Raw genomic sequence first — 18,861 nt, forward strand, 5'->3', positions numbered from 1 at the left:
TTTGTCCCTGTTTCAAAACTGTTGGTTAGTCTGTTCTTTCTAGCACATAGTTGATTTTTGACTCCAGTTGCCAGGCTCAATTACTGTAAGCTCACAAGTATGGACCAAGACATCAATCTCAAACTTCAGAATAAAGAGCACCATGAAATCCACCTAGCTGTGGAGGCTACATGCTTCACATTCTCATCTCTTTGCTCACCACTTCTTTCTCACTTCAGGCATCTTTTCCATCCAGTCTCAAGGCTGAGCACTTAGTTCTGAGAGCTGAAAAAAATAATTGAAAAGGCTACCAAAATTTTTGTTGAAAACAGTCTAGTGTCATGTGGTCATGTTAGCTTTGACACAGATACAGAGATTTGCTTTTGAGTTCACAAATGTTACACCTTGCTTCAAATGTCTAGGTGTTCTTTTAGTAATGGTTCAGGTTGCTGTGAGTTTTAGTTTCTAGTAATTAACCTTTTGAAAGTGTTTTTGAACCACTTTTGCAAGTCTAGAAGGCAAGTATTTTAGTTTCAGCTAGTAGGAGTTTTATCCTAGCAAATCAGTTGTATCAGTGCTCTTAAACCTTGCACAGAGTTTGAGATGCAGTCCAGTAGATCCTTAATATATGTAGCTTTCTATTAACTAGGGAATTAGCAGTAACTGGCTTCTGGTAGTATTTCAGAATGGAGCACGAATAGCATGTTCCCCAGAGCAGTCAGGAGGTGTTGGTTTTCATTTGTCTGTGCCCAGCTGGGGAGCCTGAGGACAAGTAATAAATGTCCTGCAGTTTGGCTTCAGAGGAGTAGAATAAGAGGTAAATTCAGCATCCATCTCTAAAAAATAATATTTTAGCATTGATCTTAACTATAGCATAGATGCTGTATTGCCTTTATGGAAGTTCTGAAAAATTAAGAAACAGTATTTCTGTAATCACATGGTCCACTTGTCAGTCTCTGTCGTGGTTTAACCCGGCTGGCAACTCAGCACCATGCAGCTGCTCGCTCACTCCCCCCTCCCTCAGTGGGATGGGGGAGAGAATCAGAAAGAAAATAAAAGGTTAGAGCCGAGGGCTGAGATAAAGGCAGTTTAATAAGAGAAAACACTAATAATAGTAATAATGAGAATGATAACAGAATATACAAAACAAATGATGCACAATGCAATTGCTCACCACCCGCCGACCGATGCCCAGCCCGCCCTGAGCCGGGAGCAGTCCCCGAGCCGCCACCGACCGAACTAACTAACCCCCCCACCACCACCCCCGAGCATGATGTTCTATGGTATGGAATAGCCCTTTGGACAGTTTGGGTTAGCTGTCCTAGCTGTGCTGTACTCCCAGCTTGTTATGCACCTGGGCGAGCAGGAGAAGCTCAAAAAGTCCTTGAGTAGTCTGAGCACTACTTGGCAACAGCTGAAAACATCAGTGTGTTATCAACATTCTTCTGGTACTAAATCCACAACACAGCACTATGCTAGCTACTGTGAAGAAAATTAACTCTATCCCAGCTGAAACCAGGACAGTCTCACAGGTAACTTTGAAGCCACTGGCCAAATCAAGTTCAAAAGGGTAGTCCTAAAATAAACATAAATGCATGCTTCATGAAAGTGAAGAGCTATGTAAATGCAAGAGGCCAAATCAGGGGAAAGGCTGGCAGAATTTGGCCATGAAGTTTCTGACTTAATAAAAACTGGCTCACTCAACAGGTCTGTGTTGTTCCAAACTACTTGCAGTGCTGCCACTTCATGAAGGGGTGGAGTGATGCAGGGATGAACTGTTTAATACAGGGAGTGGGATAAAGCGGTTTAGTAAGGATGTATGGTTTCCTTTCCTAAAAGGTTTTGTTAAATTCTGTCTATGAAGGGGGTAGTTTTGTGTGCTTAAAAAACCAAAACAAAACCACCACCACCAAAAAAACCAACCAGAAAATAAAACACCTCAAAACCGCCACATGAACAGTATCCCATAATCTTTGCCTTAAAGTTTGAAATGAGGAGATAAGGCTCTGTCTCTACAAGTGCCACCATGCATGAAAGCACTTAAAAATTTAGTTAATGTTTTTCTGAATTTCATTTCAGCTGATTGAAAACAGTTATTGAGGAATTTCCATGAAGAGTTATTTCTGAAATAACTGGTTTAGACTAGGTTCACATACAGGCCATTCACCGAATATAGCTTGGTGTAGAGGAGGAGCACATGAGATTAAATTGACTAACACCATGTAGTTTGTCCTGTATATTCTGAAATAATTTACATTGATTTGCCTATAGGGATGCGACAGGAATATTGATTTGTTTTCACAACTACACTAACATCTTTGTCAAATTTTATATTTGTAATTTTTGTTGTAGTGTTTGAAACTTGGTTAACATTTACTTGTTATTTTACCAAAATATAACAAGTTTAGCATTCCTATTGTGATTTGTAATCTGGTTTCTGGATCACAGACTAATTTTATGTACTTTGGTATTTTGATCCAGTTGTGGCTGTAGCTTGACTTACTAAGCATGAGGACTCTTGACAACCATGTATTGATACAGCATGCCTATATCTTATAAAATTGTTCAGAGATTGACTTATTTGCTTTTAGCAATCAACAGTATGTTTAAATTTAATTCTTTGCTTTGTCAATGATTTAGACTTGTAAAAGTACTCTTTTACAGCATAGAATCACTTCTCAGGGGTTGCACTGGCAAGCTGAACTGGTGTAATTGGAGTACTCTGCTCATTGTCTCAGATTTTGTAAGAAAATCAGCATTTATGACATACATTCAAAACTCAGCAGCTACAAAGCTGAGGAACTTTTCTGTGGATTTTATAATTACAAATAACACAACATGTGGCACTGATGTTATCTTTACAGTATATGAATGGCTTAACCCGTTCTTTTACTTGTATGGTCTTCATGGGCAAACAGGAACTCTGAAGGTACTTAGGTGTTGGCTGTGCACCTGTATCTTCATTATGAAATGTGAATGTAAAGATTAGTATTTGACAAATTACAAACTTGGTTGCACAACAAACTCAGACTGAAATAGAAATACTTAATGTGTATTAGTGTGCTTTCCAAGTCAAGTGCTGTCCAGTGCAAATACAGTACTTTCCAGTGCAACCTCCGAACTACTATGCTAAATCTCCTCAGTGATCTTTTACTCCCATCTTTCTCATCATGCTGACTTCTCTCCTCTGTCTGTTCAGCAGTGGGAGACATTTAGCGAACGCTCTTCAAGCTCACAAACTCTGACCCAATTTGATTCTAACATTGCACCAGCTGATCCTGTAAGTCAATCACTTAGCTTGCTTGTTTGAAATTAATTTTATTAACACTGAATTTCCATTCATTGTATTTAGCTGTTATGCATGAATCCATGGACTGCTTTTTGGGGAATGGTGGCAGGCTTCTTAATTTTTTTTGCTTGCTTTAGGAATATAAATTTTCTAGTACTGCTCATGTTTAAGATCTGAGTGCAAAGAATGCTTTTTCCCCCTTTATTTTGATGTAATACAACACTGTTGTCCAAACCTGTATTACACAAAACATTTAAACATATAATGGTTTTTTGAAAATATTTGTAAGTTAAGGCAAGGGTCCCTCCCAGTGATAAACTAGTCCTGTTTAGATTTTGTCTTCAGTGCTGTTTTGTTTTTTTTCAAGTTGCAGAGCTTGGCTTACACAAACTCGTAGGAAGTTGACAATGCCAACTTCACTGAAAAAATTACTGGACTTTACGAGTATGAAATACCACACCAATTAATGTTTTCACCAATTTACTTGTTAATAAGGCTTTTAGTATTTCTCCAGCTAAACCTGTGCTGTTCCAGTGCTTTACTTGGTGAGGAGTGCTCTGAAGGATTATGTAGCTAAATATCTTGCCAAGTTTGGGAGCCAGAAATTCACTACCATGTTTCCAGTTCTGCTGGTTTTAAACTTCACAGCATGTGACATTGAAGCAGTTCTGAAATGCATTAAAATTACTTCAGTTTTTAGCTGCTGCTTTCATCCTGCTTTTCTTACATATTTAATTACCACTGTTAGTGTCCATTTTAATTTAATTAAGTACGGTGTTAGTATCCATTTGATTATATAACAATATAATAGGTGTACATAATATACATTTAACTGCTTTTTATATTAAAACAGGTCAATTCTGAAAAGATACAATACATAAATATACATGTATTTTTAAATACATCAGTGTTCCACTCTCAAGTTGACACTGCCATTTATGTGGAAATAGCATTTCTAGATTCTGGAAGCTAAAATCCAAATTGTACTATTCCCTGTGCTCAGAATTGCCTTTAGTAAACATTCAAAACCAAGGAAAATGTCATACTTGCAGTGAAAACCACCCCTTTTTCATCTGAGGGAGACTTTTTTTTTGTTTAAATGTACTGTATTTTTGTTTTAATGAAGTAAACATGATGGATATCAGTTTATAGTTGTTTCTTACTGTGTGTAATTGCTCAACACTAAAGATCTATCACTATCTTATTTCCACAATAAAGTAGTAATTTATTTTTACACATAATTAGTAAATGATAGAAATCTAAAGTTTGAAAGTTTTTACGTACATTGATAATCTAAAAAGTAGAACAGTGATATATGGAAAACTCATATATAGCCATATATGTGTGTGTTTACACATGTGTGTATAAACAGACATTCAATAGAAATACAAAAAATATTCTGGGAGATCACATTCTCGAGTCGTTTTCTAACAATGCATGTAGGTGAGAAACTTTAAAAATGGTGCGCATCTTTGCTTGCTAAGGTAACAGACTTTGGGAATAGATACTTCAGTCTTTATTTTCGTATGAAAATAAGAAATGACAGCAAATTTTCAGTGGCAGTGTGCAGACTTCTTATTTTAGCAGTCTCAACAGTGATGCATAGGACTCATTTATCGAACAATGCCTCCTTTCCCAAAGGAGAGAAACAGTTTTCTCGAACAATTGTTAATAACTAACTAAAGAATAAATTCATAGACCAGTTATTTTCTGGGTTTGTTGGAAAAGCAGCTGCTCTGGAGGTAAAAGATAAGTGGAAAAGAGTAAAACAGTACATTCATCCCCGGGTGCAGGAACATAATTTGCCTATTGTAAGTGAAAGGTGGTAACATGTTAAGGGTTTTTTGTGTAAAATTAGATTTGTGATCTCAATACATTATTTAAAAATCCATCTAAGTGTTTGAGACATGATTTTTGTGGTAGCTGCACACCAGATGACAGCAGAGGACTAAAGTAGCTACAGCAAGAGTGATGTTTGCATGATACTCCCATTACAGGGGGGAAAAGTACAACATATTTTAAAGTGATAACTGTTCCTAAAAGCCTGGGGCGACAGGAGTGCTTGAGCTGTGACTAGAAAGTGAGTTTAAAAGCTTATATTTGCAAGAAGAGTAGTGCAAGTCAGTTTAAATAGTTTTAGAAAATATTAATGTAAATGCATTATACTTGGTGAAATTGATCTACTTGAGTAGTCAGAACAGATTAAATTTCTGATAGAAGGGTAGCATTGAAACTTCTTGTTATTTCTATGGATGTAATATAATTGGATTTTTTTGTGCTGTTGTCCCACCTATTCATATATTCTGGATACAGATGACAGTAAAAAAAAAAAACTCAGCTATGTACATATTTTTAGATTACTTGTGAACAAACATAAAAGTTTTGATACTTTTTTTAAGCTATCTACTCAGTCTCCAAAGCAAATGGAAAAGGCTGTCTATAAAGTACATGAAAATGGAGTCGCTTGTCTGAATTGCAAAGAAAATGCCTGTGTTAGGTCAACACCTGTCTAGAGATATATTCTATAGGGTTTATTATACTGAGGTGTAGAAGAGTTTTCTATTTTAAAGGCTCCTGAAATTATTTGTCTTAAACTACAACAAAGTACCTATTTTATAGAGAATCTCATACTATTTAAAGAGGCCATAACTTTCTGAGGCATTGTAAGTAAAGCTGAGGAGTGGGGTTTTGAAGTTGGTTGTGTGTGGTTTTGGGTTTTTTGAAGATGCACTTGAAGTAACAGATACCTGGTATGCCAATAATGGTGGAAAGCTGGTAAAATTCAGGTCCTATTTACAACACAGTAATCTATAGAAACATTTCTAGTGCCCTTTTAAAGTAGTATGCTAGGTTACACTTTAAAGTGTTAGAGAAACTTCAGCTTGGGTATGGTCAATTCCCTGGAACTGCGTAAAAAATTAAATTTATGAAATTTTGCTTAGAAATGGCATTTTGCATGGTGTCAGAGACTCTTAATAGAACAATTTAAAGCTAGATTAACATCACTTAACTCTCATCTCCTCCACAGGACACTGCAATTGTACACCCAGTTCCCATAAGAATGACTCCAAGCAAAATCCACATGCAGGAAATGGAGCTTAAAAGAACTGGAAGTGGTAGGATATTTTCTCTTGCTGATGAGGAAAGTTTCATAAAATTAGAGTTGGCTTTGCCTCCTTAAAACATAGTGACTTATTTTCTTCCCATTAGATTTGTATCTGGATTTGTAACCAGCATAATTAATGAGATTTTTCTGAGTACTGTTCAGACAGGTGTAGAGTTTGAATGGGCCATTTGCTACAGTGAGGATTTCGCCATCTATAGGAGATCATTGCTTGGAGCAGTTCAGGAGCATCATGATATAGATTTGATTTGGGCCTCCAGGAGAATGTCTAGGTTTCCTTATTAAATACTGAAAGACTGTGAAGATGGAGAACATAGCCTGCATTGATAAAGCTTGTTCTACTGTGGTCAGAAATAGTGAATTTATTATTTTGAAACGTGATAGCATTTGGGAGTATAGGCAGGCCTTTTTCTTTAATGCTCTGGTCAAAAATAAGCAAGGTGGTTTGATAATTTTCCTTGAGGAAGAGTGGAGTCTCAGTTTTCAGATGTGTCCTAATATGCCATCTTTCCTAAAGTCATGTAACTCATGCACAGTCTTCAGCATATGAGAATAAAAAAGTATCCACAAAACACATTTCTTTTAAAATTTCCTTATCCTTGTAAACAGGTAAAGATTCCCAACTCTTAACACTAAGAAATAGAAATAACACCATTATAGTGTAAAACTTCAAAGTTAAAATAATTCATACACCAAAAGTGTTAAAATGGAAAAATTTTAGTCCTGAATGCATCACTTCAGATCAGGGCAGAAAACTAATGTAAAGCTTTGGCAGCCAAAGTAAAGGCTAGTTTGAATACTTGTTGTTTATTAGGCTTGTTTTTCTGTCTAGATCACGCTAACCCTACTAGCCCACTACTTGTGAAACCACCTGATCTCCCAGAAGAAAACAAAATGAGTTCATCTGTAAAATTTACATCTGGAAATACAGTTAGTAAGTATCAAAGTACTTTCTGATCTCATTTTTTACATTATGCAAAACGTAGATCTGGCATAGTCCTCAGTGAATGAAAACCTGCTAGATAATAGCAGCTCTAAAATGAGATAAACTTATCTGAAGAATAGAGACATTCTGATACGAAGTATATATTGAAGTAGTAATTGAGAAGTTCTACTGATATCGCTGGAGATGTTTTCCTGCCATATGTGTTCTAAAAAGTTCATTTTTGTCAGTGCCTTCCCATTTTTCTGTTTTCTCTTTTAATCTTAGGATGGGAAATTGAAATATATGGGAAGTGGAATTGACTAAGTAGCATTTGATTCTATTTCCTCAGGACCATGTAACAACATGTTTTCCGAAGAGTGAAAACCTGTTGACCACAAAATTTTCAGGCAATTCTCATCTGGTTTAGCTACTAAGACAATGCAATAGACTTCTAGATTTCTTTTTTAGGTACAGCTTTCCAAGTGTTTATTTGCTTCTAATACCAGTGTAAACCCCGTAGTTTTGTACTGAAATGATGTAAAAGTTTTTGGTCTAGAAGGACTAATATTGAGAGAGGTCCCAGATTATATGTAGCCTGAATGAGTCTCTGGAGTCTTGTTTGGCTGGGTTATGTTACATCCTGAACGGCTTGAGAAATATACCCAGTACTAGAGGTGTTTGGATTAGAGAGAGATAATTTCATTGATCATATAACCAACTTCTGCTTAAAACTTAATATTCTCACTTGATCCTTGAAAACTTCAATGCCATCTCATGGTAGCCATTTCTGTTTCTCTTTTTTAAAGAATGTGTATATAGATACCATTTTTTTAATTCTCTGTAGCCCTCATTGAATAGACACATACCCGTAAACCTGCAAAATAACTTTAATCCAAAGTTAACTTTAAGTAAGGTATTCCTCAGATGACACTGCATGATAGAAGTCTCAAGCCAACTTCACTAGATTAATGTAGCTGCAGTTTTAAGGAAAAACAAAAGTAACAGATAAGAATATGCCTTGCTAGACAGGAAAGGATCTCTGCAGGATTCTCATCTCTGGGTCTTGGTTGATGTGTCATAACACTTTTGAAAACTGTAATGTCCTAGGGAGGTTAAAGTAATCCTTTGGGTAATTCAGAAAAAAACTTGATGTTCTTGAGCAGAATTTTTCTCTTTACTGATATCTGATCAAGTGAGTTTCATTGCTCCAGTGACTTTCCACCTTGAATTGTACTTTAGCAGGTGCTCTAGAAGCATCCCTTTTTATGATAAATTATTCTGAGCGCCATGTTTCTGTCTACATTCATTCCACACAAATCTTTAGATTTTTTTTTTTTTGACTCCTCAGTTCTTGGGAAAAAACCTTAAGCTTTGCATAGCTTTTAAGGGTAAGGGTGTCCTTAAGGAAACTGTCTACATGATGCTGTAATAGCATCTTTCATTTCTATAGGTTGCCTTAACCAAAAGCTGAAAGCTTTTAAAACTATTTAGTGCAAAGTAGAGCTGACTACCAACCTTGAACTCGGAGCAAAGCTACTGAGTTGATCGGTGTACCATACATATCTTTCTTTTTCCGACTTCTAAGGCTCATGACAGTCCTTCAGCACTGCTAAAATCAAGCATGTCCTACTTGCTTTTTTTTTTTTCTTGGATGTCTCTTACTCTTGTTGGCTAGAGTGTTGAAGTGATAGAATGTCAAGTGTTTAAAAAATTGTTTATGAAATTTACATTTTTATTATTTTAAATACAACATTATTGTCACTGTTTGTTAGTCAGTACATCCCAGTAGTAACCAACAACTCATAGTATTGGGTGAGGGAAGGTGGTTTGTATTGTATCGTTCAATTACTCAGACTCAAGGATTTTGAATCCTGCCCAGATGATACCTTACAGGGAAGCTATACAAAGATTAAAAAAAATGGTACTTGAAATTACATATTACCTATGACTGTGAAGGTATATTAATGATGCTAAACAAATATGAAACTTTGTACTTTCTCTTACCAGCAGATGGTTACAGCAGTTCGGACTCCTATACTTCAGATCCAGAGCAAATTGGAAGCACTGTAACGCGGCAACGGTCAGTAGAGTAGCAACTGAAAAAAAAATGAAAGGCGTTTAAAGAAGCCTGTTCTGAGCTTCTGGTTGCTTGACAACTAGCTTGTAAAATGACGGCTAAAGGGATTCTTAACTTTAACACTTCAGAATCTGGAGGCAGTCTGTATTCTAATGCATTAACAATATACGCTGTTCTGTTAATGTGTGAAGTGAAAATTCAAAAGATAATGTAGTCTAAAAGGTTGTTTGGGATTGTCCAATCAAATGAAACTCTTCGCTCAGTCAGAAATCGTGCTAAAGACTTTCTCCTTAAACACAAGGGAATGTATGCACAGGAGATCATGATGTTACTTGAAACCAATTTTTTGTATTTTTAAAACATCCATTAGGCCTTAATGGAGAAGGACTGTATGACTTTGTAGCATAAAAGAACAAAAAAACTAACGAGAAATATCACAGCAGTAACTCAATATCTTTTAATAATGGGCTTTTATAAAATGAAGGGCAGTCATAAGCCCATAAATTAAGGGACTGGAGGAAGCTATGCAAGCACATAACCAACAACTTCATCATTTGACATAAGAGAATGTGCTGTACTAGCTGGTGCTAATTGTTCCCATTGAATCTGCCTGAATAGGATTAAAAACCAGCTACGCCATTAACCATCTTACAATCAGTTCCAGAGGTAAGTTTCAGAACAAAAATAATTAGGGTGACTTTAACAGCAAAGAAGATTTGCAATTTTGCTTTTCAGTATAGCAGCTTGAAAAAGTCTTTCCTCCACTGTTACTTAATGGCAAATCTGATTGTCCTGCTTCTGTGTATGTTTTTGCACTATCAACATGATGGTTTCAACGTGTTCTTTTCATCTGTGATTTTGGGTTGGGTTCTCTTGCTGAACTGGTGTAGATGAGTGAAGCTTTCTGATAAGTCTCCACTTTATGGCACAGGCTGCTTCTGTCCAGATCTGGCAATTCTGGCAGCATCTACCCAGGAAATTTTTCTCCCACTTCCTCTTTTACTTCCTTCCACTGATATCTCTTCTACCAATTGCAACTTTACCTGTAGAGATGACATTGTCCTTAACCCCTACCATTAGTCCATAGTACTACTTGTATTTTCAGAAAGCAAAAACTGATAAGGCTATATCAGATAATGATACTTGGGAGTGTCCTTAAACCATTTTCTCCCTTTTTTATTCTACTTGTGCCTTTTATATAGACTAGCTAGAGGGATGACCCTACGAGTCAATCTAGTTAGATTTGTATTTCATCAGCTGGAGGGTTACACAGTGTTACAGAAGTGTTGTCCTGGAGAGTATATTAAGGAAGCAGATTTTTCTATTGTGATAACTCAATTTTCTGTCTGAACTTTCAGGAATTTCAGTTAAGTTAGGTAGCTCTTACCTTTCCTAGTTTTATATCTTACGAATAGTTATAGAAGACTGTTACAGAAGTCAGTCAGAGAAAAGATTTTATCGCATATTTATGAGTTGAATAAAAGAGTAACCTTATTCATGTCAGTAATTCAGTAAATCTATCTTGCTGAAATTGGACTAGTTGGGAAGCTTCTGCAAGCTGTTTTTAAATGGAATCTGTACAAAAATTCTGTATGCAACCCCCCTTGGATGGCACTTAGGGCAGTCCTTCATCCTTCCATTCTTCCTGCATGTGTGCTCAATGAACTTACAACAGGTATCCACTAGATGGTGATCCTATCTAAGAACGAGTTAAAATTTCTGGAGATGCTACCAAGTGTATAGATTTGGAAAATTTCAGGCAGAGAATTAAATAGCTATTTCATACACTGAGATAAATCCTTAAGCTCGATATCCCTGGAGGTCCAACAGAAACTTAATATTCTTCACTGACACTGAACTTAAACCATTTAAAATCTATTCAGGATGTTAGTACATCTTACATACTTTACAAATTATATTGACTACCATCTGGATGGAATTAACATATTTAGGATTCTCTGTTCCTGAACTATGATTGTTTGAGATGTGTATCAAGTTACTGGTTTCCCAAAGATAAATTGCTTGTGGTAATATAAGAATAATTTGGATAACAGATTTAAGTAAATAGAAATATAAAACCAATTGTGAAATCAAAGAATACCAGAAGTTTAAAACTGATTTTTCAGTCTTCAGAATCAATGGCAATCAGGCTCTTTTCCATCTGTCAAACTTCTAAGTGCATACTTTGAAGAACTTTTGAATTTTAGTTCTGTTGTAGCTGCCTGAAATCTCTACAGAAGCTTATATGTTTTGCAGATCACATTCAGGAACATCTCCAGATAACACTGCGCCGCCGCCACCCCCTCCAAGGCCTCATCCTTCTCATTCTCGATCATCATCTCTAGATATGAACAGATCCTTTTCAGTTACCCCAGGTAGATATACTGTGTTCCTAGAGTATATTCTTTTTCAGCACATATATTCCTGAAGCAGACAATCTTTTTTTTTTCCCTGAAGAAAGATTTAGAGTGTGTCTTTAAAACGCTACTTCTGAATGAAAAAGTTGTCACTTTCCTGTTTGTATTAAAATTACTACTCCGCTTTGCTTAAACAGATAATTTAGAAGTAAATTCTGAATGCTGGCGTTGTAGTCCTTTAGATGAATGTGGGAAGCAAAGCCAGGAAATAATATTTTGGTAGTGCACCCACATGCAATGAATTGCACCTGCCAGTAAATTTTCAATATGATTTCTTTTGGTATCAGATGTATTAGAGACAGGTGTTAAGTATTCCACTTCAGAAGAAATGATTAAAGGTCACTTCTGGTGCTTTACTTACGGGTTTTTATTGTACTTCTGACTTGTCAGTACTTTTCAATTCAGGATCACAAAGTATGAGAAAATGTTGAGTGTAAAATGAGGGTAAAAGGAAAAAAAGGACTAAGATCAGAAAAGTATGACCATGTCTGTACTTCGAGCTGAAACAGAGGAAGAGATCCGTGTTCTGATTCATTGTTTTGTCTGTTGGCAAATTTGAAGGAGATGACATTACAATTATGGTCCTCAACAGACAGGTTAATATGTAGGCAAAATGCGGGATTTGTTCATGTTGACAAGCCAAAAAATCAGATATCACTGTAATACGAAGACTAACAATCTTGGCCAAACACGATGCCTCTCTTGCAGGACAGCAACAGGCTGGAGTTGTTGCCTATCCCCCTGCAGTGCCTCCAAGACCACAGCCTTCACAGGTGATGTCACTTTTGAAAAACCATACTTTAACTTGGTGCATCATTTTTATCTAACTCTGAATTTTAATTTATCTCTAAAATGAGTAGTAGTATTGCTTGACATTTCTTGAAGCCACCAGCATGTGTGTGATGGCAAAACCTAGACTATAGCCAAACATTACCCTTTCCTGAATAAAAAATTGTTTCTGGTGGAACCATGGGAAGGGATTAAAGTAGAGATTGAGAAGGAATGAGAGGCTCTGGAGCTCTGAGTTGTAGGAAAGAGAGGAACGTTACGCTTTCACAGTTCTTTACCTGTCCCTGTATAACTAATAGGCTGTAACACAGACTGTAAGAGGAATCTTTCAAAGTTTTGCGAAATAAGTGTTGTCTTCAATCCGTGGCTGACACAGCATATCATTTTACATAATGTGCCTGCTCCCAAAAGGAGTGATCCCACTTCTTCCTTTATCATAGAGTTGGTGATCTTTGCAGTCCTGGTCTGAGTCAGTTCAGTCAGCTGATTTGGTAGAAAGAAAATCCTGGAAAAGTTTGGGGGTTTTTTTGTCTCAACGAGCTGGATCCTTCAGCTCCTGTGCAGATCTCACATGGGACAGATATAAGTGCTTTTCAGTTGTTTTTCAGCAGCAGCTACTTGTTAGAATCTGAGTTACCAGCAATTGAAGTCAGTCAATGGATACAGAAATCATCTGCAAGGAGAGAGGGTACAATGACAAACATATTCCATACAGTGTGATCACATAAGCATGTTTCCCTATGGAACTAGACTAAAAATCTGCATCAAGCCTGACAGAGCCAAGCTGGACTGTGTTACAGTAGAAACATCTACTGTCCAATGAATCTAGATAGTCCTATGGTGCATTTATCTTCGGTCTCATTCTCTGAATAACAGCACATCTGATTTAACTTCCTTTTCTCTTAAATATTTCTCTATTTTTATAAACACAGAGAGTGCTCTGTGTCTTGGATGAGATGCACTTTGTCCTGCTGACACGACATAAATCTTTATCCACTAAAAAGGCAAATAATCTTTAACATTCTGTCACAAACTGTCGTTTGGTGAGATTCTTTGCATCAGATAACTATGTTAAGAATGATTTCACTAAATATTTTTGTTATTTGATTGCAGGGTGCAGGTCCTCATGTGCATCGCCCAGTAGATGCTGAAGGCCTAATAGCTCATACTAGTACCTCACCTCAGCAAATACCAGAACAGCCAAATTTTGCAGACTTCAGCCAGTTTGAGGCATTTGCTGTTTCAGGAGGAAACAAAGAGGAAGAAGGTGAAATTGAAACACACTCAGAAGTCTTGCAGGTGAGCAGAAGTAAAGATCTTGTCAATTGCTTAATACCAACAGTTATGAAAATTTGTTAAAACCTACATCTGCTGTTTAAACTCAGTAGGATTTCTTTTCATGGTGTCCCAATCCATTGCTAGAAAGCAATTACATTAGATACTGCTATGCTTATTTAGTAACTGCCAACACCTAGGCAGAAGAAATTCTTTTATTCTCAGTTCCCGATTGTAATTTAAAAGATTTTGTACTTTGCATAGATGTGTGCAAATATAATTGTGTTGGTGCATGTAAAACTTAGCACAGGCAAAACTTTTCTTCTGCTCACTTTGCCAGCTGTCCAAATGACGTATTGGTAAGTTTTAAAGTAGTCTGTCTTAATAAATGACATGACTGTCAAGTACCATAAACATCTGCTAAAATTTCAGTAATTTGGTTTTGTTCAAAGCCATTGGACAAACAGCTAAAGAGAATAGACCTCTGGCATCCTTCTATAATAGATCATTAGAGATGTTTACAAAACTGTGTTTCCTACTACAAACATAGGACTTAAAAATTTGGAAGCCTCAGTTTACTCCTATTAATGTCATAAGAGCTTACTGCTATTACATGAATTGCTTCATGTTTTCCTTTCATAATTTGTAGCCTTCATCCAGATTGTAAATTCTCTGGGGCACTTCTGCATCCTCAGTTGCAAAGGTACCTGTGGTGCTCTAAAGTTCTCCCAACTATCAGCAGCATGTTCTTGCTTCCCTTAGTCAAGAAGGTCAACGACATAGAACCATTTGAGCACTCTCCATGTACCTCATTGCAAAATCAGCTATGTTAGCTTAAGCTGCCACTGAAAACTGCTTAAGTTAAGCTTGCTGATTGTTTTGCGTTGTGGTGGATGGGGAACAGTTGCATTGTGTTCCATGGGAGGGATTAACCTTTGGTGGTAATAAATAGATAATGGTGGTAATCTAATAGCAGAAACAGCTGTAGCACTTTATCACCAGGCCACAGCCTCTTTTGTACTACAAAGTGCCTCATAACGTTGGGGATTTGACTATTCAGAGGCATTCCAACATCCCAAGTACAGTGCTTGAGAGCAGGGTACTTTCAAGTAACTATGTCAGTGCCTCATAATGTTGGGGATTTGACTATTCAGAGGCATCCCAAGTACAATGCTTGAGAGCAGGGTACTTTCAAGTAACTATGTCATCTTTTCATAGTGATTTTAGATTCTGTATTGAAAGACAAGTCTGACTGTTGATTCTGGAAGTATAGCTTTTTGCTATGTGCCTCTTCTGTGAGCTGCTCCCAGGCCCAAATAGTGTTTGTGTCCAAGATGGTTTTAGATGGTTTTGCTCTAAAGCAAGTATTGTTGTATGCCGGCCTGTGCTTCTAAGGAAGACTTGAACTGTAATTTTAGGTGTTAACAGTATTCATGTATCAGAAACACAGCATACTTCTATTTATTTCAACTGTTGCTGTATGAAATACTTGTTAAGAAATAGTTTTCTAAATATAGTTTGTATCCCTTTAGGTTGAAAAGCCCTCTGATTCTGCAAGTTCTCTTAGAGTTGCCAAAGCAGATGGAAGAGTTGAAGACAAAGCACCTGCTAATGTCCCCACTAGTGCGGTATGCAAAGTACCCTTGGAAGGAGAGTACAGTTGTCTGATGTATATGAAATTACACAGCTGGTTTGATTTGCAACAGCAACTTTATACACTTCCACTTTAACCCAGCTTTCTTAGGTCCAATATGTGCTTGAAATAGGCACATGTATGGTGGATCTTTGCATTGGAACATGTTCATGATTAGCTTCATTCTTGAGATAGCAGAAAATTAAGATCACTTGTAAGCATTCAAAATTTTGAAACATGGCAAAACTTTTAGTGCAGAACTTGGTTAACAGTAGATTTTTTTTGTTAGACACGTAATTACTGGGGGGAAAACATGCTCTGAGCTGTTGTCTATTTGCAATTGTCAGTTGTACCATGGTGTTTCTGCTTACACGCTTCTTTGTCAGTGTGTAGCAACTTACCACCCTTTTACCAGGGCGTGGGATTTGGTACTTAAGTTTTTTTTTCCAGACCAGATGAGAATGCAGCTAGATGTCCATCAGAAAATACCTGATAGGTTGTAAGTTTAGTTAGCTCGGTAACTGATTTTAAGACTATGTAATGCAAACAAATTACCAGGTTAGAACCCAAGTAAAATGCAGTTTGTGAGAATTAATAGGCTGTGTTTTCCTCTTCAGGGTAAAGGCACTACCCCGCTTGCTCCACCACCAAAGCCTATTCGCAGAAGATTAAAATCTGAAGATGAGCTAAGACCTGAAGCTGAGGAACATACACAGAAAACAGGTGTCATAGCTGCTGTTCTTGCTTCACAGCCATCTATTCCTAGGTAACCCAAGAAGTGTATAAATACATCTGTTACTGGAAAATTTACATTTAAACAGCATACACGCTTTCTGTTCTAGGAGTTGCAAACTATCTCAGTGTGTTTGAATTAGACTAATTTAACAGTTTAAAGGTTTTTGGGTTTTAAACAAGATCATCCCGAAGCCTCTACTACTGAGAGACCTTTTAGAGATCTTGAGATTTGGAGTGTGAACTCTTTTAATTTCTGCAAGTATGTTGGAAATAAGTGGTGGAAGTAGTAAGATATAGTGTTTGATTTTAAATAATGGTGGCTATGAACAGTCCAAAATGTATAGTCTCTGTGTCCTAGCATGAAAGTAGACTATGACATTAGTCACTTTGAGGTAAATGAATGTGGTACAGTGCGTTGGGGCTTCAGAAAATTGATTATGACAAATTTTTAAAATGTGCTTCTTGCTGTTTCATTGAAACCGAGTATGGCTTCCGTGCAAACAAACAAGGTTAATTGAGCCAGGCAGAAGAGGGAAAAATAAGTATAACAGGTTAAAAAAATTTGAAAAGAGGATTCTGCTCATTTAAAAAAGAGGGGCTATAAATGAGACATTCAGCTAAGCACCAAAATGACTTACTACAATACTTCTAATATATTCTCAGATCAGTGGGGAAAGACAAGAAGGCAATTCAGGCATCAATCAGACGTAACAAGGAAACCAACACTGTTTTGGCCAGACTGAATAGTGAACTACAGCAGCAACTAAAGGTAATTCCATAATCTTTGTCTCTTTAAGAGAAGAGCCTTAGCGGGCAAGAGGTTAGTGATGCACAGTAACGGGCATCTCTGCAAACCAGTGGTAGACACAGTAAAGGATATTGATGTAAAATCTTTAGAATATACCTAATTGTGACAAGCTTTGTGAAATTCCAAAGGATGTTTTTACTACTACAAAACATGTTTTTCAATATACTGATTTTCTTTCAGCTGCAGTAAAAATAAAAAAGCAGAAATCTTAACTTAGTATTAATAATTTGGGTAGGTGGTGTAGTCATCAGATACTTTAAAAGCAGTATTGAGAACAGCAGCTGAAGTGGCCTCCTTTCTGAAGGAAAAAGCAAACCTTAAAGTCTTCATAAATTTCTAAATATTTTTAAACAAATATAATCTGGAATACAAAACTTGCAGCTTATGAACAGCAGTAGCCATGTGTTTATCTTGGTCAGCTGTTAGAATTTTGGATTTATCTGTAGGCACCACCTTAACATCTTTCTCTTGCCATCTTTCTTACCTTAAGATACCTAATTTTAATTATAAAGTTAATTTAAAAAAATTCTTAACTGTAAACATGAATTAATGTGATATTGTCTAGACTGGAAGATAGGCCATTTAAAAAACTATCAAGCCTGAATTTCACTTGTTACTGTTAAGAGAGTCAGAGCTTGTAAAAATTGACATAAGAGGAAAAACTGCAGGGGGAAAATTGTGAGTTTCAAATCCTTTAACTGAGATGAGAGCTCTTACCTCCTTAACATCTTAGACTTCAGCTGAAAATATAATAGTTGGTTTTGTAGCTGGTTACAACTTTGTGGTTTGGGGTGATTTGAAAGGAATGAAGTACTACTAATCGGCTTCACCCTTGAGCAAAGTATTGATTTTCATTTATGAGTAATTACTAGCTAGCCAATCTTCTGTTCAGATTATGGGAAGAGTTCTCCAGATTCTGGGTAAGACCTGGACGTTAGCTCTCAGAACTGAAGCTGACATTTACCAGTTTTTCATTGCATGAGGAGATTTTTAATATTCATTCTCTGTGGACAGTCAGTAGAAAATCTTTCTTTTGTAGGATGTTCTTGAAGAGAGAATCTCCCTGGAAGTCCAACTGGAACAACTTCGACCCTTCTCTCACCTCTAAGCCTACTGCCGTTAACTGTGAATTTACTAATTTTGAAAGGGGTATTGGTTTCAAAGCCTATTTAAAGATCCATGCATCTAGCTCAGTGCACTGTATTCTACATTAAATGTTGTGGTTCTGTTTTGTCAATTTGTCCACTTTTGTATTTAAGTATTTTAATTTCAGTACAGAGAAAAAAAACTTTCCTTGAATGTGACACTGCCTCTCACATCATTTTCTGTGGGCATCAGTGACCTTTGTTGGACTTGAGTTTGCAGAGTTTGTCGCCAAACTTTCCAACTGGAATTTTTTTAGTGGTTTCTTTTTTCCCATTGAAACATCTTTGCAGAAGAGGATTGCTAATCAGTTGACTTTAAACTTTAAGCACATAAACTCTACTTTCGCTATGGCATTTATTTTACTGTGCCAGAAAAGAGAAAAAATAGTAATGTGTTATCAGCCAATGTTACTTCCCAAGCTGCCTTTCACAATTGGAAAGTTGTTCACAGTTCTAGAAAGCCTGCCTCTTTGCAATAAACCAACTTATTGAGGTTGACAGAGTTCTTGCAGGCTGTTTGCCATATCAACTGGATTTGATTTTGTGTTTTTGTTGCATACATTATAGAGTATGTAACCACAGATTGCCAGGTGTTCACGTTTATCCATTCATGATCCTGACTCAGCCGCATGCATATAAAGATTTATGGTACAATTGGTAGTCGA

At 36.7% G+C, this 18,861-nt stretch overlaps 1 protein-coding gene across 6 annotated transcripts in view; it reads left to right on the plus strand.

The window, feature by feature from the left end:
- REPS1 (RALBP1 associated Eps domain containing 1) overlaps positions 1-18,259 on the plus strand; it is a 63,136-nt gene extending 44,877 nt beyond the window's left edge. For 4 of the 6 annotated variants that reach the window (XM_035899808.1, XM_035899809.1, XM_009644323.2 and 1 more), the window contains 11 exons: positions 3,179-3,259; positions 6,297-6,384; positions 7,225-7,326; positions 9,325-9,397; positions 11,651-11,769; positions 12,520-12,584; positions 13,714-13,899; positions 15,408-15,503; positions 16,126-16,274; positions 16,907-17,012; positions 18,091-18,259. In XM_035899808.1, the coding sequence (XP_035755701.1) occupies positions 3,179-3,259; positions 6,297-6,384; positions 7,225-7,326; positions 9,325-9,397; positions 11,651-11,769; positions 12,520-12,584; positions 13,714-13,899; positions 15,408-15,503; positions 16,126-16,274; positions 16,907-17,012; positions 18,091-18,159 (1,134 nt within the window). In that variant the 3' untranslated portion in view covers positions 18,160-18,259. The remainder of the gene's footprint in view (positions 1-3,178; positions 3,260-6,296; positions 6,385-7,224; positions 7,327-9,324; positions 9,398-11,650; positions 11,770-12,519; positions 12,585-13,713; positions 13,900-15,407; positions 15,504-16,125; positions 16,275-16,906; positions 17,013-18,090) is intronic. The other 2 variants (XM_035899810.1, XM_009644322.2) reach the window with 2 other exon arrangements.
- The last annotated feature ends 602 nt before the right edge of the window (positions 18,260-18,861 follow it).

This window comes from Egretta garzetta, unplaced genomic scaffold, assembly GCF_000687185.1.
Source record: "Egretta garzetta isolate BGI_Z169 unplaced genomic scaffold, ASM68718v1 scaffold397, whole genome shotgun sequence".
NCBI classification, from domain to species: Eukaryota; Metazoa; Chordata; class Aves; order Pelecaniformes; family Ardeidae; genus Egretta; species Egretta garzetta.